Source organism: Saccopteryx bilineata, chromosome 5 (assembly GCF_036850765.1).
Source record: "Saccopteryx bilineata isolate mSacBil1 chromosome 5, mSacBil1_pri_phased_curated, whole genome shotgun sequence".
In the NCBI taxonomy this organism is placed as follows: Eukaryota; Metazoa; Chordata; class Mammalia; order Chiroptera; family Emballonuridae; genus Saccopteryx; species Saccopteryx bilineata.
In genome coordinates, this window is record NC_089494.1 from 120,201,251 (window position 1) to 120,228,288 (window position 27,038).

The 27,038-nt window shown below is 40.4% G+C and overlaps 1 protein-coding gene across 3 annotated transcripts in view; it reads right to left on the reverse strand.

Annotated features, from left to right (window-relative positions):
* Positions 1-27,038, reverse strand: part of CNTNAP5 (contactin associated protein family member 5) — an 884,141-nt gene that overhangs the window by 650,264 nt on the left and 206,839 nt on the right. For all 3 annotated transcript variants that reach the window (XM_066280702.1, XM_066280703.1, XM_066280701.1), the window contains exon 3: positions 6,233-6,426. In XM_066280702.1, the coding sequence (XP_066136799.1) occupies positions 6,233-6,426 (194 nt within the window). The remainder of the gene's footprint in view (positions 1-6,232; positions 6,427-27,038) is intronic.

Here is a 27,038-nt window from a genome sequence, read left to right on the forward strand (position 1 = left end):
GCTGCTCACAAAAAATAGGGGACATTTTATAGCTTCATATTCATTTTGAAATATCCTCTAATTTTTGTGAGCTGTATATATAACCCACATCAAGCAAAGGTGGATTGTGAATGCTTCAATAAAAGGAAACTTGGAAATAGTGAGTGGACATATAGATACATCAAGCCACTAATTCTTTATGGACAATAATGAGGAAATCACCAATCACAAAAATTTGTCTAGAACCAGAATCATGAGGGGTTCATTAGATTACCTTCGCAAAAGACAAGTAAAGCAAATTATTTTACAAAGATGGATGTGGCTTTTTATAGTTGACAATATGAGGACTGCACTTAGAAAAAAAGCAAATGATTATAAAATAGATAAATTTAAAAATACCAGGATTCTTACAGATTGCCTCTAACTCTTATATTCTGTAATCCTTACAAATAAGATGCAGAAGGAGGATTGTAAACATTATTAACATTTTTAGGTGACATTCAAGTCTCTAGAGCTCGTTTGAACGCTTTAACATATACTTAAAAGTGGTCAGGAAAAAACAAATATTGTATTCAATATGTTCAATAAAGTCCTAAAAAGTAAAACTGACTAAGAATGGGGATTTGTTGATCACATATAAAATGATTTTTGGTTACTTAAGGAAGATGCCTCTTTGGTCCTTTGGTTTTGCACACTGGGCTTCTTGTGGTAAAGTTCTCGGATAGAAGAGGTTAAGAGAATTGAGCTGTATGTTGTCTTACACATCAAGAAACACAGCAACAATGATACTATGATGTCAGAAATCACCTTTGAGGTGAGAGAAATACACTTTAACATCTACTGGTAGAGCTTATCTTGTGGGTTGAAAATCCTTGTAATTGCTTCCTACCCAGTCATAATAAGACCTTATTAAATTCTTGTGAGTTGGCCTGACCTGTGGTGGTGCAGTGGATAAAGCGTCAACCTGGAAATGCTGAGGTTGCCGGTTCAAAACCCTGGGCTTGCCTGGTCAAGGCACATATGGGAGTTGATGCTTCCTGCTCCTCCCCCCTTCTCTCTCTCTCTGTCTCTCCTTTCTCTCTCTCTCTCTCTGTCTCTCCCTCTCCTCTCTAAAAATGAATAAATAAATAAAATTAAATTCTTGTAAGTTAATTAACTAGAAACATCACTCTAATATGCTGCCATAGCCGAAGTGGATATAAAACTTGCCATCAGGGAGGACTTTGGAAACAAAACCAATGTTATATGCAAATCTTGTGTCCATACCTAAAACACTTGGCATAGTTAGGGAAGGGGGCATGCTCAAGACAACTACACTGAAATTTTAAAATTGATAATAAAAAAGATATTTACTTTAATATGAAAGGGGGAAAAGGATCCTGAATGACTTACAAAAGATCATAAGCAATGTGGATAATGGTAGATAAGATGATTTTGAAAAAGGACAGCATATATTAAAACACAAGCACAAGTCTTTGAAAATTCAGATGTACAGATGATGTCTTACAGAATTGTGCAACAGATGATGTCTTACAGAATTGTGCACCTGAAATCTGTGTATGTTTGTCAACCAGTGTCACTCCCCCAATACATTAATACAATATTTATAAAAATTCATGTGGATAAAAGACAGAAAATAAAGAAAAGTGCCAATACACATAGAGAAAAAAATGCATTTTTAAAACACTTATCAATTGTATTTAAAAAACCAGGTAGAGTGATGAAGGGTTTGAACACTCACAAGAGATTCAAGACTGATGGTGTAACTCATAGGTACAACAGGGACAGTGAGTGTTTCTCCTGGTATATCTTTCAAAATGACAGAGGACCCTGATCTGTGTGAATTTAATTAGAACATTAGAGGTTACTTTGTTCCGAATAAATTCATCAACTTTACCGAACATGGTCTATTGGCACTGCTCAGAGTACAGAATCTCAATATTTGTACTGTCTACAAATCAACCAGAGAGAGAATTTGAGTCTGCTAAGATTCTAAAATCGTTGCTAAGTTTGTCACTGAGACACCTTCACGCCTGAGTATTTAGCAGACTGAGAGCTGTGGCTGGCTCATAAATCATGATGCATCACTAAGCGGCTGCCTTGTGGCCTCACTCGTAAGCATCCTCTTTAGTGCCAAAGCAGAAACACTACAAATTGGATTTTTAGGGCATGAACATTTGCTACTGTTTATTGAACAGGTATATGTTCAGGATTCTTGTTCCAGAGTAAGCTTGGTAAAATAAAACACATCTCTCAAGTCCTGATAAATTGATATCCCCTCTACGGTGTGTACTGCAGTAGATAAATCAATCTTAGAAAACTTTCTGTCTGACCAGGCAGTGGAGCAGTGGATAGAGCATTGGATTGGGATGCGGAGGACCAGGTCCGAGACCCCGAGGAGGCCGTCAACTTTAGCGCGGGTTCACCTGGTTTGAGCACAGCTCACCAGCTTGGACCCAAGGTCACTGGCTCGAGCAACGGGTTACTCGTCTGCTGTAGCCCCACGGTCAAGGCACATAAGGGAAAGCAATCAATAAACAACTAAAGTGCCACAACAAAAAACTGATGATTGATGATTCTCATCTCTCTCTGTTCCTGTCTGTCTGTCCCTGTCTATCCCTCTCTCTGATCCTCTCTTTCTCTGTAAAAAAAAAAAGAAAGCTTTCCAAACTCTACATCATCTAAAAAGTGAGTTTCTTTAAAAGACCATCTGAGAGTCTCATTCAAGAGATTCTCTACATCTCTGACACACCATCCTTAATTAAGTCAATATTTGACATTGGGCCCTGGCCGGTTGGCTCAGTGGTAGAGTGTCGGCCTGGCGTGCAGAGGTCCCGGGTTCGATTCCCGGCCAGGGCACGCAGGAGAAGCGCCCATCTGCTTCTCCACCCCTCCCCCTCTCCTTCCTCTCTGTCTCTCTCTTCCCCTCCCGTGGCTGAGGCTCCATTGGAGCAAGGATGGCCCGGGCGCTGGGGATGGCTCCTTGGCCTCTGCCCCAGGCGCTAGAGTGGCTCTGGTCGTGGCAGACCGATGCCCTGGAGGGACAGAGCATCGCCCCCTGGTGGGCAGAGCGTCGCCCCCTGGTGGGCGTGCCGGGTGGATCCCAGTCGGGCGCATGCGGGAGTCTGTCCGACTCTCTCTCCCTGTTTCTAACTTCGGAAAAATGCAAAAAAATAAATATATATTTTAGGTATTGGCATTTTTTTGAAAAGCTAAACAGAACAACTTAAAGAATTTTACTAAATAAAATTTTTTGTTTGACTATTGTTACCTTTTTTTTGGATTAATTCTGATGAATCTAATCTCTCTTCTAATTTGAAATTTGGAATAAAAAATAAAAACTCTCAAGGAAATTTATCCCACAACAATCTGGTAGAATTGGACAGCTTAGATTGGACATGTGTCTGTGAAGTACATGTTGGTGAAATAGTGGAGTCTCTGAAGGGTGTTCCTGGCACCTAAACAGCTTCGGAGACCTGGAGCACTGTTTATGAATAGAGGAATCCATTTAGATACTATTGCTGGGTTTTTTACACTTTTTTTAAAAAAAATGTTAACAACTTGTATATTAAATGCTGGGGTTCAATATTATTCTTACTGAGTGATTCTGATGAGAAAAGTAAATTGATTTTGTAAAATTAAAAAAAATAGGTGCAGTGAAGGAGAAATCGGAAGTACAGTTTTATAATAAGATATATTTAGGAATCAATTTCAATTTTGCGTGTCTAGCATCACCAGCTTCTGGTTATATGAGCTCAGGTGTGTTGCTGTGAGTGCAAACCTCTCCTTCATGGAGATGCAAATGTAGAATAACCAGAGTTTATAAAATAGTATATATATGCACGTGTTTGCTGACAGATGTAATACATAACCGGTGTTCAGTAGTAGTTCGTTTCTTCGGTACTGACATAATTGGATGCACATTTTTCCAGATTTCAGTCTTATTACTGAGCATAGCATATCATGGTGTTCATGCCCCTTATCACTGTAATTGACACTTTCAGCCAGAATTTGTGTGGATTCCCACACGAGCCTTTCTCCTCCCCCAGTTTGCACCTCACAGGCTGACCCTGGGCTATGGGCTCTCTTAAGCATTCAGCAGGCACTGTACATGTCTCTGGAGAAGCCACAGCTGGCATCGCCACCTTGCTATGCACATAGCCCCCAGACTTTTCTTCTCTGCCCACCCAGCATCTTTGTTCTCCCCAGAAGTGTGAAGGCTGAAGGCTGTTTTGAGAGTGAGGTAAAAAATGGAAATAGCCTCGACCCCTCCAGTTCTAGAAGCCCTATACCTCTGCAGTTCTTTCAAAAACCATCCTGGCCTGACCTGTGGTGGCGCAGTAGATAAAGCATCGACCTGGAAATGCTGAGGTCACCGGTGCAAAACCCTGGGCTTGCCTGATCAATGCACATATGGGAGTTGATGCATCCAGCTCTTTCCCCCCTTCTCTCTGTCTGTCTCTTCTCTCTCTCCCTCTCCTCTCTAAAAAAATGAATAAAAAACAAACAAACAAACAAACAAAAAATTTACAAAAACCATCCAAAAATTAGTTCATGGTGTGTTTTCAGCAACAGTATGCATAGAGGCTGCAAGGGCCTCTAAGACAGGCCCCTGTCATTATGGTGCTTGGAGTTATCTGGAAACACAGGTAAACCAATAGGGGCAAATTGAGACTGGCCTTATGCCCATAGTTCACAGGCCTAAAGAAGCTGTTAGTCCTTGAGCCATCTTCTGACCCTTCTGACAGGCTGAAGGCAGGTCATTCAGTTCTAAAAAATAGAATACTCGAGGTTTTAAAAAAATAGACAAATTATCTCAAAAATGCAATTCAGTTTTAAAAACAGCCAGTTCTTACTGAAAACACAAAGAAAATAAATAGTCCCACACTATTTGGCCCTCTAAGGTCAACCTAAATCCTTAAAATTGTTTCTCACAATGAAAAGTTTGTCTAATTGTTAGTTCACACTAGAAAAAAAACACACAAAAACCTGTAAAAAATATATGGGGGTTTCAAAATTTAGGAAGAAAAAGTAAAATCATTTCCAAAAGCCTATTTTTAAAAATGAGTGAACTCATTCATGCTCTCTGTATTACAAACTAATAATATTACTACTGACTAAGAATAAAGATAATAATAGTATTCTCAAATTCAGTCTGCCATAACTAATCTTAATCCACAATTTACCATAATTTTCAATTAGAAATAGGGATGGGTGGGCAACCAAAAAATGATAATAAATAAAAAGTAGATTTACCCCCCAATGAAGTGGGGCCAACACTGAAAACTCCATGTGCAAAACAAGGAACTTTTGAAATCGTCCTCGGCATTGATGCAAAGGGGGGAAGGACTAGGAACACTATGGAAAGGGAAAATCATGCTCCAAGTGGCCAATTCTTCACATTCAGTGACGGTGATGGTTTTTTGTTTTGGTTTTTTCCTAAACTAAAAACAATATAAACTAACAGTGAATTTTGTTTAGTGAGTGAATGTCTGAAGCCTCTTCCAGGGTCCCTTGCTCTGTCTCCGCCTCCCTTTCTGGACATTGTGGTGGCTGGGGACTTATTCTGTAGGCCAAGAGATTGTGCTTGCAGTGAGGAAGCAAAAGTTTGCTTTTTAATTGGAGCAAACTGTTCTTTACATCCAAGCTGAACATTTGTTTATAAAGACAGAGTAATTTTAAATTGTTTATTTGCTTTGCATGTTGAACTCTTCCAATTGTTTGCAAATCTTGGATAAAAGCTGCTGGGCCATGGCCAGGTTGCGAATGCCTTGTCAACACTTGCGGATCGGGCAAGGTTGGTCAAGCTGCATTACTGGGCTAACTGGGTCATTGCAAAGTAGGTAATGTACCCGGCATAAATACTGCTCAAAAAAATTAAGGGATATTTTATCCTTTCAATTCATTTTGAATAAATGAATGCTCAATAAATCAACACAGATTCTCATTAGCAATTAGACTCTCAGCAGGTAGCTCTGCTTTTACAGGTCAAAGAACTCAGGCCCTGGCAGTGAGATACCCAAGTTACCAGAAAAGCAGGAAAATACCAAACTTTTTGCAACAGACATCTTAATTTTTCTAGGTACTGGAGCCATGCTGAAGATGGGATGGATGAATGGTTTAATGAGGTCTAGACGAGCACTCGGCAGCCGTCAGACCATCCTCATTCTAAGTGCAGGAAAATGACAGGGACGTTTATGAGTTCCCATGATCACATCCAGGGTTATTTATCTTAAAAGAAAGGATGTCTTACCCAGATGTTGTCTTCCTGCTGGTACTGTTTCCAGTTGTGGCCTGTGTCACTGAACATGAGGCTGTACCTAGTCACCCAGTCAGAGCTCCCAGTTCTCCCCTGCGTGGCCACTGCGGTAATCTCCACCCTGCTTCCCAGGTCCATCTGGAGCCACTGCTGAGCATTGGAGTCTTCAGGGGACCAGCCATCATCTCCTGGAAGAGGACAAGACAGCTGTGGTAACATCTGGCACAGCCGTGACTCTGCTTCCCAAAGAGAAATGGAACCATGCTCAGCTAGGGTGTCTTCACACCAAATCTACCCTGGCTCCATTCTGAAGCGCCTGGCGATTTCTTGGCCCAACTTTCAGCCTCCGCTTCATCTAATTTGCTTTTATAATTTAAGATTCACCCCAAATGCTGTCCCTGTCATGATTCTCTCTCTCTTTCGTTGGGTATAACAGCTTCCAATTCTGGATTCCTAGCGGGACACGTTTTTCTGTTTACAACCATGATTTTTAATGTTTTGCATCTTCTGCCTCACTAACATTTCCCTTCTTCTTCCTATTTTTTCCCCTTTTATCCCTCTTTTTCTTTCCTCTAGTTATCTCTCTTTTTTTCTTTTTTTTCTTTTTTTACAGAGACAGAGAGAGAGTCAGAGAGAGGGATAGATAGGGACAGACAGACAGGAACGGAGAGATGAGAAGCATCAATCATCAGTTTTTCATTACGCATTTCAACACCTTAGTTGTTCATTGATTGCTTTCTCATATGTGCCTTGAGCGTGTGGCTACAGCAAACTGAGTAACCCCTTGCTGGAGCCAGCGACCTTGGGTTCAAGCTGGTGAGCCTCACTCAAACCAGATGAGCCCATGCTCAAGCTGGCAACCTCAGGGTCTCGAACCTGGGTCCTCCACATCCCAGTCCGATGCTCTATCCACTGCGCCACCACCTGGTCAGGCTCCTCTGGATATCTCTTTCCAAACACATTCTATCTGGAGACCGGGACTTGGCTATGGATACAGAGATGAAAGCTCACTGGCTATGCTGGTGAGAGGTTAGCATTCATATGCCCAACAGGTGTTTACTGAGTACCAGGAGCACTCTGGGTGCTGAGGAAATATACATGCAAAGAAAAGAATGTGTAAAGTGATGAGTCCGGAAGTGTTACAAGAGATAAGTGCAAGGTACAATAAGAGCAAGAGACAGAATGACTTGGTAGGTGGTCAGGAAGGCCAAATTCTGAAACAAGTAAGGCTATGGTCCAAGCATAATAGGGAAAACAAAGATAACATTGGAGAGATCAACCAGGGTCAAAGGCACAGCTCCTGCAAATCTCAAAGAGAAGTGAGATTGTGCCACACTCCTGGATCTGCATGTCGTTCAGCATACTCGACACACAAAGACATGCTAACATGTTACAAAAGCCTTTGGACTCCAGAGTTTCAATATTTGACAGAAAGGGAATTTTGGAGATCAATATTAGCTCTTGCTTAGTTGAAAGACTTGTGGCCTAAGTTTCCTGTCTTTATTTGACATAGGCATAAATAAGTCAGCATTCAGTTTTAATGACTCCAGAGTTCACAAATCTGAACCCTTAGCTGGAGCTACCGCAGAACGCCCATGCTGTAAGTAAGGATGAGATGGAAGCAGATCCTTTGAGCACTTTGCTCAGAGCATCAGGTTTGGGAGTTAAATGAAGTTTTAATTAGAAGATCTTAGCAATAAATTCCATTATATTTCAACCTGTCATTGAAAATCATTTTAGTGATGCCACAGTCTACTTTCTCACTCTCTTTGGACTTCTCCTTGGTAACTGAGAACTCCAAGCCCTGTCTCCCCGCTACCCAGAGAGCCTCTCACCACATGGGAGTGGTCACATGGACCAAAGAGGTGGAGAACCCACCGCAGACCCTGCTCTGGCCATGAGGCTCACCTACAAGTGCTCATTGCTTTTCTCTCAATAAAGACCTACCGCTATTAAGTTGTGGTTTGATAAAGCATTTTTCATTTTCCTGAGAAGATTCAAATATAAAGAAAGAACTAGAATGAATGTTCAGCACCTACAGTGGAATACAGTTTTTAAGTGTCCTGCAGGCCAGGGGCTCAGTGACAGACACCTCTGACATTCCCTCACAGCCCTCCCCTCGCCCTCTGGCGTAACAGGACTGCGGTGTATTTGGGTGAGTGAGACACGTGCCGACTTTCCATCCTGTTAGATATATGGCCACAAGACACATCCTCTATGAGGATATGTGAGTGGGGAAAAGGTGTGTCATGTGTGGACTCTCAGGGTGGATGCAGTGGACAGCAGAGTCCTCGATGATGACAGAACCACAGTGGGGAATTAATGATTCTGGCCACCTGCATCAGCACGTGGAGGAGAGCCTCTGCCTACCTGAACACCTGCCCTAACCAATGATGTGAATGACAGCTGAATATCTGTTCTGTTTAAGCCATTGCCCCTGGAATGTGTCTGACATTGCAGGTTAGCCCATCTTACTCCATAGACAATACCCTGCGAAGTACACAGCGTAATTCCCTTAATACAATGGAGGAACCTAAGATCTAGAGAGTGTATAATGCCTGGAATGTAGAATTCAAGCAGGACTGAGACTATTAAGTAACATTAAAAAAAAGGTTTCTAAAAACCTAAAAAATGAATAAGGAGGAAAGGCAATGGGATGAGGCATTTGAAGGGCCCGGTCCACAAGTACATTTCATCATTCAGTGCTATCTCACCTCTGTGTGCAGAATCTCTAATACACACCCTTCACTTTTTTAAAATGACAAGGAGGTTTAAGAATAATTTACACCTGGGCCTGGCTGGTTTACTCAGTGGATAGAACGTTGGCTGGGCGTATGGTTGACCCAGGTTCAATTCCCAGTCAGGGCATACATGAGAAGCAACCATGTGCTTCTCTTTCCTTCCCATTCCCATTTCACTCCCTTTTCCCATCTCACAGCCAGCAGATTGATTGGTTGGAGCATGGCTCTGGGTATTTAGGATAGCTTAGTTGGTCCAAGCAAGTCAGCCTCAGGCACTAAAAATAGCTTGGTACTTGAGCATCAGCCCCAGATGGGGTTGCCAGGTGGATCCCATCCTTGTTGGGGAGGATTCGGGAGTCTACCTCACTATCTCCTTTCCTCTCACCTAAAAAAAGAAAAAAAGAAAAAAGAGAAAAGAATTTATATCTATAAGAAGTCTAAAATTACCCTGAGACTACTCTTCATTTTCACTTCATTTCAAAAGGATTCTTTCTTTTTAAGTAAAAAAAATAAAAAAGTTTAGGGGATATTTTAGATAGCTATATTAAAAAAATGACAAAAAACCTTCTGCATGGTGAATTCTTCTGAGGAGTGAAAGTGCTCCTTCAATGTGACTTTGTGCTTTTTTGCATGCAACATAATTTCTACTATCAGCATGACATTCTTTTATAAACTGATACCTCATTAATCATATTTATATGGTTTATTGCACAAAGAGTATGCATAGAAATTTGACAGCTGGTAGTATAATATAGGGCTTATGGCTTTTTCTGAGACTCTTCAAACTTTAACTATTTCTTTTTTATTCCCAATAATTCACAAGTAGGCTTTAGAGCTTTTCCTTCATTTATTCTAAATATTCTTATCATATGCATGTATGATAAGAACTATGTTGAAGATAAAACAAAAAAATGACATGGAATTCACCTCACCACCTTGAAAGAATAAAATCACAAAAGAGTGACTAAAATCAAACAAACAAAATGTGGAGAGTTACTACTAAAACAAGGATTTCTTCAAATTTGTCTAAAGAAAATCACATCCCCATTTTGCCCACAGTAAAAAACTTAGTTTATTAATCCCCTTTGTAATTAACTAAATGGAATGGTTGTTGTTAGAATTCATTAACACATCAAGAATTATCCAAGCTCAGGAGCTCCAGCCTAAACTCTTAAATGAAGGAACACTCTCTAAGTGATAACTGCCAAGGACTCTTCCTCTGCTGTGGAAGATGCTCCCTGCATCACAGCTAATAGGCCAGACACCCAGGGTTGCCATGGTTGCTACGACAAACATTTTTTTTCCTTCCATAAACAATAAATGTGTTTTCACATATGATGAATGTAGCCTGAAGACATTATTTGCAACTGCTCTAAACACACACCACACCCAGGCTAGCTTTTGTTACTCCCTAAATTGGGGTGCAACATATGCATCTGTTTGGCAGTTAAAGGGATGACTAAGAAAGAGTTCTCTGTAATTGTGACTGCAGTATCAGTGATTATTAACTGCAATTCTCATAAATCCTCTGATTTAAATTAAAAGAAATTTAAAAAAATTAATTTCAAAAGAAAAAATAATCTCAGCTTAGATTTTTACATCATCTAGAGTTTTTTAATAGTTCTCAAACATAGGTTACTGGAGGCTGGATGGCTGTATCTAGTGGGTTGCTAGCATACCCCAAACCTCACACTACATTATTGGACTTTTGAGAGAAAAGATAAAAAAAAGTAGATACTAAAAATCAAGAGACCTGATTCCAGACCCAGCTCTGCTCCAGAGGTTCATTGAGCCGGAGAGTCTCAACCTTTAGAGAGGTTGTGAAGACCACATGCACAAGTTCCTTGACCTGACCCTTGATGAGTTATTCAGGAGACTTACCTGAGAACCAGTAGTTTTAGAAAGCGCTCATGGTGTGCCGAAGGGTTTGGGAAACAGAGAGGGAGGTAGCTTCTGCATTTTCAGTCCCAATATTTCACTAAGTGCTTCATTATTTACATATTTAATGGTCCAAAATAATTAAATACAATATACTGTTTTCAGTTATTAAAGAAAATAATAACAATAGGAAATTACTTCTGGGTCTAAAGATAGACACTCGACCTTGGCCAGTTGGCTCAGTGGTAGATGGTGGGCCTAGAGTGTGGATGTCTTGGGTTCAATTCCCGGTCAGGGCACACAGGAGAAATGATCATCTGTTTCTCCACTCCTCCCCCACCCTTCTCTCTTTCTCTCTCTCTCTTCTCCTCTCACAGCCATAGCCCAATTGGTTTGAGTGCATTGGCTCTGGGCACTGAGGATGGCATACTTAATGTCAGAATTGCAGTTGCCAAGGAAATCTGAAAATCTGAATTCAGGAGTACCATCTTTCCTCTTGCTTGGGCAGTTCTTTTCACTCCTAGTTATCCCTTGGCTCCTCTCACCAACCCCCTTCCACGTGTCCTTGGAGTGTTCATTCCTACACATTGTCAGCTAACAGTCTTTGCTTGAGGCTCGGCACTGCCCCAAGCACTTGGCCAGCATCGATTCATTCATCAGCACAGGAGCTCTGCATGATAGCTACTATTATGATCCCCATTCCACAGGTAGGGAAGTGAAGCCAAAATTACTGAGCAACTCTTCCAAGATCACACAGATAGGAAGTGGTAGAGCAGGGATTAACACAAAAAGTCAGGACCCAAGAGCCCAAGCTCTTAACCACACTGTCTACACAGCCACTGAACCACAAGGACAAAAAGTTCTTCCTATTTCTCCCCCTTCTTCTCCTTAGCAAGTCTCATTAGCATCATAATTCAGACTTCAAACTTGTTTTTAGTACCTCCATGATTGTGTAGCAGTCAGCAATAGTATTTTTAATTTCCATGTACTAGACAGTCAAGCAGACACAAAGAACCAACTAATTTATTCAAGTTATATGATGAGACATTGCTCCAACCCAGTTCTTCTAACTTCTTGTCCCTGCCTGAGGTTTCTATCAGAAACCAGTATCTTAAACATGTGGAGAATTCTAAGAAAAGTTGGAAGACAAATCTCCTGATGCTCAGTTCTCTGCTCAGCCCTCTATACCATGATCCTTATTTCCAACTTCACACTTAAGGGTAGGTACTGAGCACAGAACAAAATAACTGGTCAAAGAAGCAGAAACTCCTTTCTACACCTATTTCCACTTCTAACTCAGAAACGGAAATGAGGATTGATTGGTGTCACACACTGAAAATGGGCACAAAATGAATTTTATGCAGGTCTCTGCTAAGCGATATTTTACAACTATCATTCAAAAACAGAGTCCATTTTGTACAAGACCAACAGGAGCTGAGTTTCAAATAATATTTTCACACCTCATCTGTCTGAAGCACACAGGCTGGCCACTTCTAAAAACCCTAGAATAAAAACTACAGGGAACAGGACTCCGAGGCATGTACCTTCCCCTGGATTTATACAAGGCCCTATTAGCTACAAGCACATTCTCACAAGTGAGTGACTGGTATGTTAGGTTCAATTACAAGCTGCATCTTTAATTGTTAAACAGTTAGTGCCTTCTGTGAGTAAAGGTCTGAAATTTATCAGGCACAGGCTACCTAGTGGTGCTAATGAGAAGTTCCCCATCCACATTTAACGTGATACAATATAGATAAGAGTGGTAACATCCACAAGGTGCTTGCAGTCCTCAGGAGGGCTTCCTGTGCTTCTGCTTTATAGTGTTGTTATCATCCATTGATGACAAGACCTGTGGCCCAGCTGGAGCATCTAAGTCAGGGAAGTTGCTCCGGGCACACTGGGCATTGTCCTTCTGCTATCATTGTCCTGCTGGGCAGGTGGAGTAAGACCTGGACTTTGCAAATTGGTCCTTGCCAGGGCACTTACTTTTCTATCTGCACACTTATTTAGGGACTAACAAGCCTCTTGGGGGAAAGGAGAGTAAGATCTTGAGCAAATGCCCTGTGAGTTTCAAAAAAGATAAAACCCATAGGAAAATCTGGAGTGGCCCTCCTTGAAGCCAGTTTGCAAGAAAGAATGAAGGAGCTCAAGTTAGGAAGGGAAAAGTTTGAATCCAAATCAGACCTAGGAATCATAATGAGGCTGACTCAAGAGCAAGAATGAGAGGGTGGCTCTCTGTGTGTGACTTAGTTTGGATTCCCTGAAGTCAATGATGAGACATGATTTTGAGAGTAAATAGTTCATTTGAAAATTGACTCCCAGAAGTCAGGTGAAAGCCATGGGCATGAGACAGGGACTAAAGAAATCCAACTCATGGTGCATCAGCTAGCCAGCCACTTCTAAGGTTGAGAATAATTCCAGTAGCATGGGAAGCTCCTTATGGTTGTAACAGCGGAGCAAGAGGAAACCAGGGTTTTTAGACATCAACTCTGTCAGACACTGACTGAAGACTGCTGGAGGACAGGGCAGTGTTTTCAGCAAAAAGAGAAAGCCTTTGGGCAGATAAAAGAAGATAGAGGTATTGGGATTGGACAGAGTTCTGTGGGAGATGTTCTCAAGACGCAGGTCCTGTTTAGAGAACAGCTGATAACTACACTGCCTGTCCCCTCCTCCAGAGATTTTCCCTTGGCTACAGAGAAGTTTTCTTGCCTGGGAAACTACTACTCTCCTTGTTCCTACTTCATCTAGTAGTCTCAAAGCTTGGCTGATATTTATGATGCTACCTGTGGTCCAGAATTTTCTACTGGAATCTGAAGGAAGGTTGAGTGTAGCTGAGACTGCACTTCCAGGTAGCTATTCCCCCTTCCTTCCCTCACATCCTATCTCCAGGGATCACAATCCCATGGATACGTTGAATGGAAAGTCTCGCCTCGACTCAGCTTCTAAAATGTGGTCCTTGTACTAAAATGAAATCTGAGTAGTATAAGCACCAACAGCCTCTGTGACAGTGTGCAGACTAGGCCACACATCTGTGTGTCACTCAGTTTCTGTGGAAAACAGCTGCATTACTCTGAAGAATTGGGCTCATACCCAGGCAGTTTTGTTGTGATGGCCCACAATAAGGATCTTCCTTTGGGACAAGGCAAGTTGTTGAAGGTTCTTATCGATCAGAAAAGAACATCTGGTTGCATATTTCGCAGCGCAGAAGTTATACAAGAAGCAAGGGAAGCAATTAGAAGGGCATATGGATAGAGCAAAATTGAGTCTTCAGTTCCAAGGATGACCTCTCAAATGCACACCTCTTGTAGACCAAGGACTGACTCATATATGCATAAAAGCACCAAGGCATTTTTTTTAAACGTAGGTGGGAATGCCAAGTACATAGCACCTGAAAGGACTCTAGAACTACACTGTTCAATGTGGCAGCCACTAGCCACATGTGCCTATTTTATTTAAAATTAATTTAACTTACTGTAAATTAAGTTAAAAATTCAGGGCCTTAGTAGCTGTAGCCATATTTCAATAATCATGTATAGCTGAGGGCCACCTTATTAGACAGCACAGTTATGGAACATTCCCAGCCCTGAGAATACTTCTGTTGCAGAGCAGCTCCAGAACTCCTCTTATGAAATGGTGGGAGCAGAGCTCTATTTATTTTGGTAAATCAATACAGGCTAACCCTATCCATCAGCTGCTCAGGCCCAGGGGATTTTTAGTGGATAATTTATTCCTGATTGAATGGATATATAATTATTGAATTCCATCCAAGAGTAAAGCAGTGTGAAAGATTCAGCAGCTAGATAAGACACTATTCTTATTTTTAGTCGTATTGGGAAAAAAAAAAAGGCTCTCCCAAGATCTTTGAAGGGAAAGTGGAGAAGTGGAATTGGAAGTCATTTAAAATTGCAAATCTTATTCCGTTGGCATTGACACTTAAAACTTTCCTCTTATGAACGCAGTTGAGCATCTACTTCTATCTTGTGTTTCTGGGGTAATTTTGTTTGAGAGCCAGGTCACAGTCTAAGACTGGAGTTTGAAGTGAAAGTTCCCTCCTCTGTGACTTTGTAAAAGTCATTCCTCTACTTCTATAACTTCTATAAAAATTGTAGAGTTAGTGTCGACTTTATCAGGGATCAAACAAGACAATCTGTAACAACTCGTATGTTCTCTGACTTAAGAGCACAGAATAGATAGACACACATGTGTGCTTAATTGTGTTACTCCAAATGCTTCATGTTGGTATATTTTTATCCAAGAGAAAAACTCTGACATCAGTCCACACCTGTGTCAGGAAATGACTCTTCTGACTGGCAGATCCTTAATGTAACCAAACAAAAGGCAGGTGATGCAGCTTAGGAAAGAGGAAGAGGTGACTGAACAGACTATTTTCTTACTCCAGTGTCAGATTAGTAGTCTAAAGTCCGTAAGACAATGCCACTTCCTTTTGCTCCCTTTGACTGTGACAGGATTCAGGAGTGGACATGTGACCAAATCATGGTGAACAGCGTGAGGGAAGTCTGCTGGTGATGTGGGATTGGAGTCCTTGGATGGCCTGGATCCTAGATCCTGGGTCCTGAGTCCTGGAAAAGTTCTCTTGTCCTAAGCAGTAAATCTGAAAGTTTACTGCATCAGAATTCCTTGGGGAGCCTGGAAAAGGAGGGGTTTTTAAGTTATTTCTCGGGGTTTCTGATTCCAGGAGCCTGGGATAAGACTAGACAGTCTGCCTTTTCTTACATGTTCTTCGGTGCTGCTCATCATGGGGCAGATCTGAGGAACCACCATCAGAAGGCTTGAAAAGAAGCCCTAGCGGCCACATCTCTTCTTCTCTTTTCTCCCAGAGCAGAGAAGGGTTGGGAGAGAAGCTGGACAGGCTATTAGCTCAGAATAAAGTGGACAGTGAGGATGGCATTCATGAGCTGAATGCACCAGCTCAGGAGCCTAGCCTCATTAAACATTTTGTCTTTTCTTTTCATAAAATGTTAAATAACACACAGACCCAGAGAAATCTCACCAGACAAATATTTAGTTTAAGTAATTATTACAGGGTGAACATTCCTTATCACCCACGACTGTTGAAGAAATGAAAGTATGGAAACCTCTCAATATCCATGTGCCTAGTCTCAATAATTTAGTATTTTTCAAGCTGATGCATGTTTTCAAGCTAGTGAGTTTTTGTTACTTAATACACAATTGACCTAACATAACTATAGCAAGGATAAAATTTGATTGCTCTGAGTATTTTGGTGGAAGAGATTTCTTAGAGACAAGTCCTTAGCAAAACCAATGATAAATATCTGTTTACAAACTATGGATTTTTATCAAACATGTATATTGGCTAGAAAAAATTAATTCAAGAATATAAGCAAGTGGTGACATAGACTATAAGTAAGGTAAGTACAGTTTGAGATGCTGAAAAGAGGCTCCAGTGAAGAGACCACCACATAGGGTAAGGAGCATTCAATCTGGATCTTAGAGAAAGATGAGTGCATGTCTACTCCCATTTTCTGGTTCCTTAGAGTTTTTTTTATGTTCTTATTTTCACCATAAGATAGATACAATAATCTTTAGCTCATATCTATAATAGCATTTCCACAATGTCTTAAGTGAACATCATTTTTTAGATGAATTGAATGAAACGATTGCGTAGATCCTCTGGAACAACACTACAGGTTAGACAGAGTAGAAGGACCCACTCACTGATGTCCCCCTGGTTTGACATTGTTGAATATACAGACATAGTTAGCCAATCACTAGGCAAATGTACATCATTAATTATCCTACACTGAATTCCATTGCTGTGTTTTCAGGCTATAATGATTTACGTTAAATGCAGTGAATTGGCAAGTTGAATGGGGACGCCCGGGGCAAGCATTTTAAAGAGAGCATTTGGAAACCATCTCAGCCTGGCTTTCCAAAGGATGCAATTGGATTTGTCGACATTTGAGACAGGATCCCAAGGCTCATGTTCAATCACAGACTTCTGTCTCTCTCACACATGCTTCCTATACATCTCTAATGCTCTGTAGCTGTCTTAGTAAGGGAAGAGGCCTAGGCCACTGTATAAATATCTAGGTCAAGAACAGTTTTGCCCATAAGTGTATTAGGGCACAGTACGATTTTAGGGGCACTGAGGAGTCATATGTGACAGTATCTTTCTTTCTCCCTTGATGCCTGAAAACCCCGTCTTTGCTGTTCAAATACTGACAGTGCTACCAGAAATGCCATAATTCCTCTAAAGGGGTCACTAGTATGCCAACCACATTTTTTTACTAAGATTAAAATCTCAGATCAATGTGAACAAAAGATATCCATTCCTATGGAGTAGACAGATTTAATTCAAATCCAAGTCTTAGTAATAATTAATTGTGTATCCTTAGGTCAGTGTCTTGACCTCTCTGAATCCATTTTTCACCTTTAAATACGTGAATTACAACAGCTCTCTTAGAGTCCTAACATGATGATAACTCAGAGCTTAAGTTCCTAGTTTTCAACACAGTTGTTTATGTATAATAACATAGGCTTATTTATAATAACTTGGTTTCCATCTTTGCCTTCCTTTTGTAAACAATAATATAAGTGGGGCCACTCAAAAATAGAGCTGGAGCTGCCATCCCATAGGAACTGTCTTGCATGTCTTATGCCCCAAATCTTTGGAATGTTATAAAAGAGCAAGGTAACCTTTGGACTGGGATTAAATGAACCTTGTGCCCCAAAGAACTGCTTGCAAAGATGACAAGAAAGAAGATATTATGACTATAATACTGACTGTTACTAGATTGAAAATTAAAAACATCAGTTAGAATTAGGATCCCTATGTTAACTTATCTGTACCAATAGCAATGCCTTCCTTCTATTGATGTAGTGGCTCCCCCTTTCCCATAAAAATGCCTTGCCTTTGTCTCTTAATCGGAAAACTATTCAGGTTTCTGCTGGAATTTGTGCTTGGAATAGCTATTCTTTGATCTAAAATAAATGCTTGTTTCCTCTCAGTTTGAAAGAGCTGTTTACTTTTAGGTTGAACAAGTGCAGATCTGAAGTAAAAAGAATACGTGGATAAGCACTGAAGGAGCAGGGGATTCAGGGAAACCCTAGAAAGGTGCATCTTAAACTTAAATTTGCAGCTGCAGGGGATGTCAGTACTCAGTTCTGATCCAGCAGTTTTGGGGCAGAGCCCAACATTCTGCATTCCTGACAAGCTCCCGGGTGATGCCATTCCCACTCAAGGTCTACACTTCCAGTAGCATGACAATAAAGGAAAGCACTGGCCCTGCTGCCTACCATCCTGGGGCACCTGGGACTGGACACAAGAAAAGAAAAGTGCTGGAAAAAAAGAGCACTTCAAGGGTGAGGAGAGAATCCAGGGACAGATTTCTGTACAGGTTAGATTCTATCCATATCATGTCTGGCTCAATCAATCCAGATGGGAGACTTGCATTTTTTTATTTTTATTTTTTGCAAGCTGTTGTGACAATGCTGCCTCTTAAATTAGATCCTCAGGATTGTCACCTAGCTATCTGAAACAAGTCTCCAGACGGCTGATATCAATGCTAATTATGAGAACCCTCATTCCTGCACTGTTTCCAATCCACATTTCCTCACAGAGGAACCAAAAATGCCAAATAGAAAAGTAACTTCCCAAGACCTTCATGCATCCTTAGCTGTGTGCAGCCATTACTGGCCAAGGGAGGAAATGGTGTTCATGAGTTCTGTGCCAAAGGGGGCACCCATTTTAAGCCTCTTTATTAGTTCACGAGCCCAGGAAGTTGAAAATGGCTTGACATATAGAATCAAATTCTCCATGGCAACTGAACTGTCAGGCTAGAGACACATAATCTCAATTTACATGGGCAGGCATCTCAAAAATTATATTGAGTGTGGAAGAAGGATTAGCATTTCAAGGAACGAAAGTAAACACAATTGTTTGCCGAACTATATTTGAGGGGATGGAAGAGAAAAGTACAAACCTCCCTTCTCAAAGGGCCAAAAATGACTGTTCGTATTTGCTTTTAATCATACAGAGTAACTTAAATCCTTCCCCTCACTTCCGGCAGGTCTAACCTGCAGTTTTGCGGCTTCCTATAGACATAAAGTGCTTCTTGCAGCCCACCTAGCTCTAATGCCCAGATCAAAAGCTTTTATTTTTTTCCACAAAACAAATCATATTTGACAAAGTCAGATGCCTGCTAAGCTACAAATATATAGATTGACTTGGCAAGCTAAAGTGAATGGTGATCTGACATCAGTTTAATCTATTTTGTACTTTTACTTTACCTAAAGTAATTAGTTTCCTTTGTAGCCTTTCCATTCCTTTGTGTGCAGACAGATGGGGCTGGTGGGCATATGGAAGTATAAGAACACAACTTCCACCCTACAAATCCCTTCTGTAGGTGAGACAAGAACGTGGAGACTCTCACATCCTCCTCTTTCCGTGAGTTGCCCAGACCTTGTGAACCACAGAAGTGCCTAAGAACAGAGGCTGTTTCCAAGGGTGCATTTTCTCCCAGAAAGGTGAGTTTGTCACTGCCAGGGCTCATTAGGATTCTTGTACTCAGACTCCGAGGGTGGCCATCAGCGCACCTTTCCAATATATTCCCCTTTTCAACTTTTCATTGATCCCTGCTTTTGACATGCCATGCTGACCGGCTGTACATACTGTCCTCCTGGGAAGAGGTCAAAGGATGTGTATGCTCAAAATCTGAGCAAGTACTGAAAGTAAAGTGGACCCTAATCACCTCTGTTCTCTGCATGCCAGAGATCTACAGGTGTCACTTGCTTTTTGGAAGTTTGCATTATGCCCTTTGATTTTAAAAAGATCGAGTGACGTCACGGAAATGGCGCCGTGAGAAGCGCGTCCGACAGCTCTCCCCTAAATCACAACAAATTTATCAACTAGAAACAGAAAAATTTATCCTTGGAGCATTCCGGAGTTCCACACAAACTGAAAGGAAAAAGGACTGTTATCACTTGAATCTGAGAGACGAGGGTGTGGAGGAAGCTACCGCAGCGACGCTCATTCAAGCCGCGAGGGAGTGCGCCTGCGGTGAGTCAGCCCATATACTTGGGAACCGCGAGCCTCCGCGAGCCGCCGCCAGCGGCCGACGCGAGCTGCCACCGCGAGCCGCCGTGAGCCCCCGCGAGCCGCAGCGCCGCGAACCGCCACCAGGAGCGGCCACCACGAGCCGCCGCCGCGAGCCGCCGCGAGCAGCCGAGCGCGCGCCCGGTCCGGTTGAGCACCGCTGACGATCCCAGCAGCCCGCACACTGCGAGTGGGGGTCGCCGGCCACCGGTGCCCGGAGCGCCCCATTCGCGCGCGTGCCTTGGGCATTCCACGCGCCCAGGGCACCCTGCTGGCCCGCACACCCAGGGGGCTCCATTATCCTGCGCCTGGTGCAGTCCAGCCGCCAGCGGCGGGGCGAGCGGGAGAGGCTTGGGAGATTCTCTCCGTGGGCGGGGCACCTCACCCAGCCATTCAAGCTAACAATCAAGCGTTGGGGGAGGGGCGCGCACAGGCAGCCTAAAATACCTTCGGAAGCACAGCTGCGACCCAATCACTGAAATTAGCTTAACCCATAAAATCTGCGCACCCTTGGTTCTAATTGATAAGATCTCTCTCAGTTCAGCGATCCAAGACAAGAGGCGTGATATTTTTTAAGTGCCTCTCGCTAAAGGGGCGGGGGCAACTTCTGATTGATAGAGCCTCCATATTCAGGGATAAACGCTAACAAGAAGGACTTGGCAGATAATAAGGTCTATACTACACTAGTCATAAGCAGAGACTAGTGCCTCTTCTTCCCTGCAAAAACAGGCTACAAAGTGTGGAAAGCCTGGGTTGAGAGGTCCAACTAAATGATAGGTGCTGAACAGTCACCTTGACAACAATTGACTCCCACCCCAACCTGATTAGACTGGAGGCCCTGACTCTCAGGGCCTTTCCCAAAGCCTTGCACTGAGTGGGGATAGAGTGGGGATTTCCCAGCTCTTTGAGCCTCTTACTCCCCAGGCAGAAGCAGTTGCAGCCTTATAGCTGGATCACCAGGCTGCTAATTCAGAAAGGGGGGACTAGGAGAGAGAATCCAGGAAAGCAAACTCTCTCATCATTGGACCCTGCAAACGCCAACAAGCCTTTACTTCCAGCAAGACTAAAGCCAATTATATGACATTGCCATAGAATCTCATCAACTGCAAATCCCTACCTAAGAGTGACACAGGGGCAGAGCCTGGGGTACAGAGTCACCGACTAGGAAGAGGGAGAGAAAAGAAAAAGGAAGAAGTTAACCTCTCAAAATCAAGAAAAACCCACAGACTTTACAACTTGATCCACTAATTTTTTTTTGTTGTTGTTGTTGTTTGTTTCTTCTATCTTTTTGCCTTTATTTCCTCCACCTCGGTCCTTCTATTCTCTGCCCATCTTATGCTTCCCCTTTCTTGAACTACACTACCCATGAGTGTTGCATTTTATTTTTCTTCTTCATCCTCACCCTCCTTTAAGGTTATACTCCAAAACACTTAACTCTCACTCTCTCCTCTTTTGTTTTTTGTTTTTTTGTTTTTTTTTGTCTTGCTTTGTTTTTTTCTCCTCCTATTTTATTTCTTCCTTCGTTTTTCTCTTTTTCTTATTTTTTCCTTTCTATTCATTTTTTCTTTTCTCATTTTACTTTCCTCCCATATAATCCTCAATCACGAACAAATTAGTTAATTTGGGACTCAAGGCTTTTTTTTGGCTTTATTTCTCTTTTTTGCTTTTGTTTTTATTTTTTTCTCTCTTGTTTGTTTATTTTTGTGGCATTTTGGGTCCTCCCAACCCAAGGTCTCCATTGTATTTAGTCTTCGCTCCACTTAATACAACAGATTTTTACTTATTATTTTTATTTTATCTTCTTTATTATTCTTTTTTGGTCCTTTTTTCTGATTCCCTCTTATCCCTCTCATTATATCTCTTAGTTCACCATCACTTACAAGCAAATCATCTTATGCTTGTCTAAGATTTTCTTCCTTTTTTTTTTTTTTTTTAGCATTTAGTAGGTCCCTACTCCCTTTTTTTTGCCCCTTGAACTCTTCACCCCAAATCAGGCCCTCCATTATAGGCACGATATTTCCCTGAGGAGGGGAGAGGAGGGAAAGAGAAGAGAGAAAAAAAGGGGGAAATAATAAATTATTACTGTTTTTTTTTTGTGGGGTGTTTTACCCTTTTTTTTTTCTTTTTACTCTTTATTAATTCTAATTAGTGCTATCAATAAGACCACCCTCAGATGCCAATAAGAAAGAGGAAATCGAATATTATGGATACAAAAGAAAGAGAGGTAACACAAATAGATGTGGAAAAATCTATGGAGAAACGACTTAACATATTGGAAGCCTTGGAGCTAAATGACAGAGAATTTAAAATAGAAATCTTAAAAATACTCAGAGATATACAAGAAAACACAGAAAGGCAATATAGGGAGATCAGAAAACAACTCAATGAACACAAAGAATATATTACCAAGGAAATTGAAACTATAAAAACAAATCAAACAGAAAGGAAAAACTCAATTCACAAGCTGAAAAACGAGGTAACAAGCTTAGCTAACAGAACAGCCCAGATTGAAGATAGGATTAGTGAAATAGAAGACAAACAACTTGAGGCACAACAGAGAGAAGAAGAAAGAGACTCAAAAATAATAAAAAATGAGAAAGCCCTACAGGAATTGTCTGACTCCATCAGAAAGAATAACATAAGAATAATAGGTATATCAGAGGGAGAAGAGAAAGAAAATGGAATGGAGAATATACTCAAACAAATAATAGACGAGAACTTCCCAAGCCTGTGGAAGGAACTAAAGCCTCAAATTCAAGAAGCAAACAGAACACCAAGTTTTCTTAACCCCAACAAACCCACTCCAAGGCACATCATAATAAAGATGACACAAACCAATGACAAAGAAAAAATTCTCAAGGCAGCCAGGGAAAAGAAGAGTACAACATATAAAGGAAGGCCTATTAGATTATCATCAGATTTCTCAGCAGAAACTCTACAAGCTAGAAGAGAGTGGACCCCAATATTTAAAGCCCTGAAAGAGAGGAACTTTCAGCCAAGAATACTATACCCATCAAAGCTATCCTTCAAGTACGAAGGAGATATAAAAACATTCACAAATACAGAAAAGATGAGAGAATTTATCAACAGAAAGCCCCCACTCCAGGAAATACTAAGGGGGGTTTTCCAACCAGATTCAAAGAACAAAAGAAAACAACACCACAAGTAACAGCTCCACCAAGAACACAATAAAACCAAACTTAAACTGTGACAACAAAGGAAAAAAAGGGGGGAGAGGATGGAGATTAACAGTAGCAAAGGATGATGAAGTGCAGAAATACTTATAAGATAGGGTACAACAATGAATATGGTAGGTACCCTTTTCATTACTTAATGGTAACCACCCTTAAAAAAACCACCACAAAAACACTTGACTTAAAAAAGGTAGCAACAGAGGAAAGAAGTATGGAACACAAACAAACAAAAACAAATGATAGAAAAACAAAAGAGAAGAATCAAACTAGATACAAAACTAACAGAAAGCAATTTATAAAATGGCAGTAGGGAACCCACAAGTGTCAATAATTACACTAAATGTAAATGGATTAAACTTACCAATAAAAAGACACAGAGTAGCAGAATGGATTAAAAAAGAAAATCCAACTATATGCTGCCTACAAGAAACACATCTAAGCAACAAGGATAAAAACAAATTCAAAGTGAAAGGCTGGAAAACAATACTCCAAGCAAACAACACCCAAAAAAAAGCAGGTGTAGCAATACTCATATCTAATAATGCTGACTACAAGACAGAAAAAGTACTCAGAGACAAAAATGGCCATTTCATAATGATTAAGGGGAAGTTGAATCAAGAAGACATAACAATCCTTAATATATATGCACCAAACCAAGGAGCACCAAAATATATAAGGCAGCTACTTATTGACCTTAAAACAAAAACTAACAAAAATACAATCATACTTGGAGACCTCAATACACCGCTGACGGCTCTAGATCAGTCATCCAAACAGAGAATCAATAAAGATATAGTGGCCTTAAATGAAATACTAGAACACCTGGATATGATAGACATCTACAGGACACTTCATCCCAAAGCGACAGAGTATACATTTTTCTCTAGTGTACATGGAACATTCTCAAGAATTGACCATATGTTGGGCCACAAAGACAATATCAGCAAATTTAGAAAAATTGAAATTGTACCAAGCATATTTTCTGATCATAAAGCCTTGAAACTAGAATTCAACTGCAAAAAAGAGGGGGAAAAACCCACAAAAATGTGGAAACTAAACAACATACTTCTAAAAAATGAATGGGTCAAAGAAGAAATAAGCGCAGAGATCAAAAGATATATACAGACAAATGAAAACGAAAATACGATATATCAGAATCTCTGGGATGCAGCAAAAGCAGTAATAAGAGGAATGTTCATATCACTTCAGGCCTATATGAACAAACAAGAGAGAGCCGAAGTAAACCACTTAACTTCACACCTTAAGGAACTAGAAAAAGAAGAACAAAAACAACCCAAAACCAGCCGAAGAAAGGAGATAATAAAAATCAGAGCAGAAATAAATGAAATAGAGAACAGAAAAACTATAGAAAAAATCAATAAAACAAGGAGCTGTTTCTTTGAAAAGATCAACAAAATTGACAAACCCTTGGCAAGACTCACCAAGGAAAAAAGACACAGGACTCAAATAAATAAAATCCAAAATGAAAGAGGAGAGATCACCACAGACATCATAGAAATACAAAGAATTATTGTAGAATACTATGAAAAATTATATGCCACGAAATACAACAATCTAGAAGAAATGGATAAATTCCTAGAACAATACAACCTTCCTAGACTGAGTCATGAAGAAGCAGAAAACCTAAACAGACCAATCAGCAGGGAGGAAATAGAAAAAACTATTAAAAATCTCCCCAAAAATAAAAGTCCAGGCCCAGACGGTTATACTAGTGAATTCTATCAAACATTCAAAGAAGACTTGGTTCCTATTCTACTCAAAGTCTTCCAAAAAATTGAAGAAGAAGCAATACTTCCAAACACATTTTATGAGGCCAACATAACCCTCATACCAAAACCTGGCAAGGATGGCACAAAGAAAGAAAACTACAGACCAATATCTCTAATGAATACAGATGCTAAAATACTAAACAAAATACTGGCAAACCGAATACAACAACATATTAAAAAAATAATACATCATGATCAAGTGGGATTCATCCCAGAATCTCAAGGATGGTTCAACATACGCAAAACGGTTAACGTAATACACCATATCAACAAAACAAAGAACAAAAACCACATGATCTTATCAATAGATGCAGAAAAGGCTTTTGATAAAATACAACACAATTTTATGTTTAAGACTCTCAACAAAATGGGTATAGAAGGAAAATATCTCAACATGATAAAGGCCATATATAATAAACCATCAGCCAACATCCTATTAAACGGCATAAAACTGAGGACTTTCTACCTTAAATCAGGAACAAGACAGGGTTGTCCACTCTCTCCACTCTTATTCAACGTGGTGCTAGAAGTTCTGGCCAGAGCAATCAGACAAGACAAAGAAATAAAAGGCATCCATATCGGAAAAGAAGAAGTAAAGGTATCACTTTTTGCTGATGATATGATCCTATACATCGAAAACCCGAAGGACTCCACAAAAAGATTATTAGAAACAATAAACCAATACAGTAAGGTCGCAGGATACAAAATTAACATACAAAAGTCCATAGCCTTTCTATATGCCAACAATGAAATATTAGAAAACGAACTCAAAAAAATAATCCCCTTCACGATTGCAACAAAAAAAATAAAATACCTAGGAATAAACATAACAAAGAACGTAAAGGACCTATATAATGAAAATTACAAAGCATTGTTAAGGGAAATCGAAAAAGATACAATGAGATGGAAAAATATTCTTTGTTCTTGGATAGGAAGAATAAATATAATCAAAATGGCCATATTACCCAAAGCAATATACAAATTTAATGCAATTCCCATCAAAATCCCTATGAGATTTTTTAAAGAAATGGAACAAAAAATCATCAGATTTATATGGAACTATAAAAAACCCCGAATAGCCAAAGCAATCCTAAGGAAAAAGAATGAAGCTGGGGGCATTACAATACCTGACTTTAAACTATATTATAGGGCCACAATAATCAAAACAGCATGGTATTGGCAAAAAAATAGACACTCAGACCAATGGAACAGAATAGAAAGCCCAGAAATAAAACCACATATATATGGTCAAGTAATTTTTGATAAAGAGGCCAAAAACACACAATGGAGAAAAGAAAGCCTCTTCAATAAATGGTGTTGGGAAAACTGGAAAGCCACATGCAAAAGAATGAAACTCGACTACAGCCTGTCCCCGTGTACTAAAATTAATTCAAAATGGATCAAAGACCTAAATATAAGACCTGAAACAATAAAGTACATAGAAGAAGACATAGGTACTAAAATCATGGACCTGGGTTTTAAAGAACATTTTATGAACTTGACTCCAATGGCAAGAGAAGTGAAGGCAAAGATAAATGAATGGGACTACATCAGAATTAAAAGTTTTTGCTCAGCAAGAGAAACTGATATCAAAATAAACAGACAGCCAACTATATGGGAACTGATATTTTCAAACAACAGCTCAGATAAGGGCCTAATATCCAAAATTTACAAAGAACTCATAAAACTCAACAACAAACAAAAAAACAATCCAATAAAAATTGGGAAGAGGACATGAATAGACACTTCTCCCAGGAAGAGATACAAATGGCCAACAGATATATGAAAAGATGCTCAGCTTCATTAGTTATTAGAGAAATGCAAATCAAAACTACAATGAGATACCACCTCACTCCTGTTAGATTAGCTATTATCAACAAGATGGGTAATAGCAAATGTTGGAGAGGCTGTGGAGAAAAAGGAACCCTCATACACTGTTTGTGGGAATGTAAAGTAGTACAACCATTATGGAGGAAAGTATGGTGGTTCCTCAAAAAACTGCAAATAGAACTACCTTATGACCCAGCAATCCCTCTACTGAGTATATACCCCAAAACCTCAGAAACATTGATACGTGAAGACACATGTAGCCCCATGTTCATTGCAGCACTGTTCACAGTG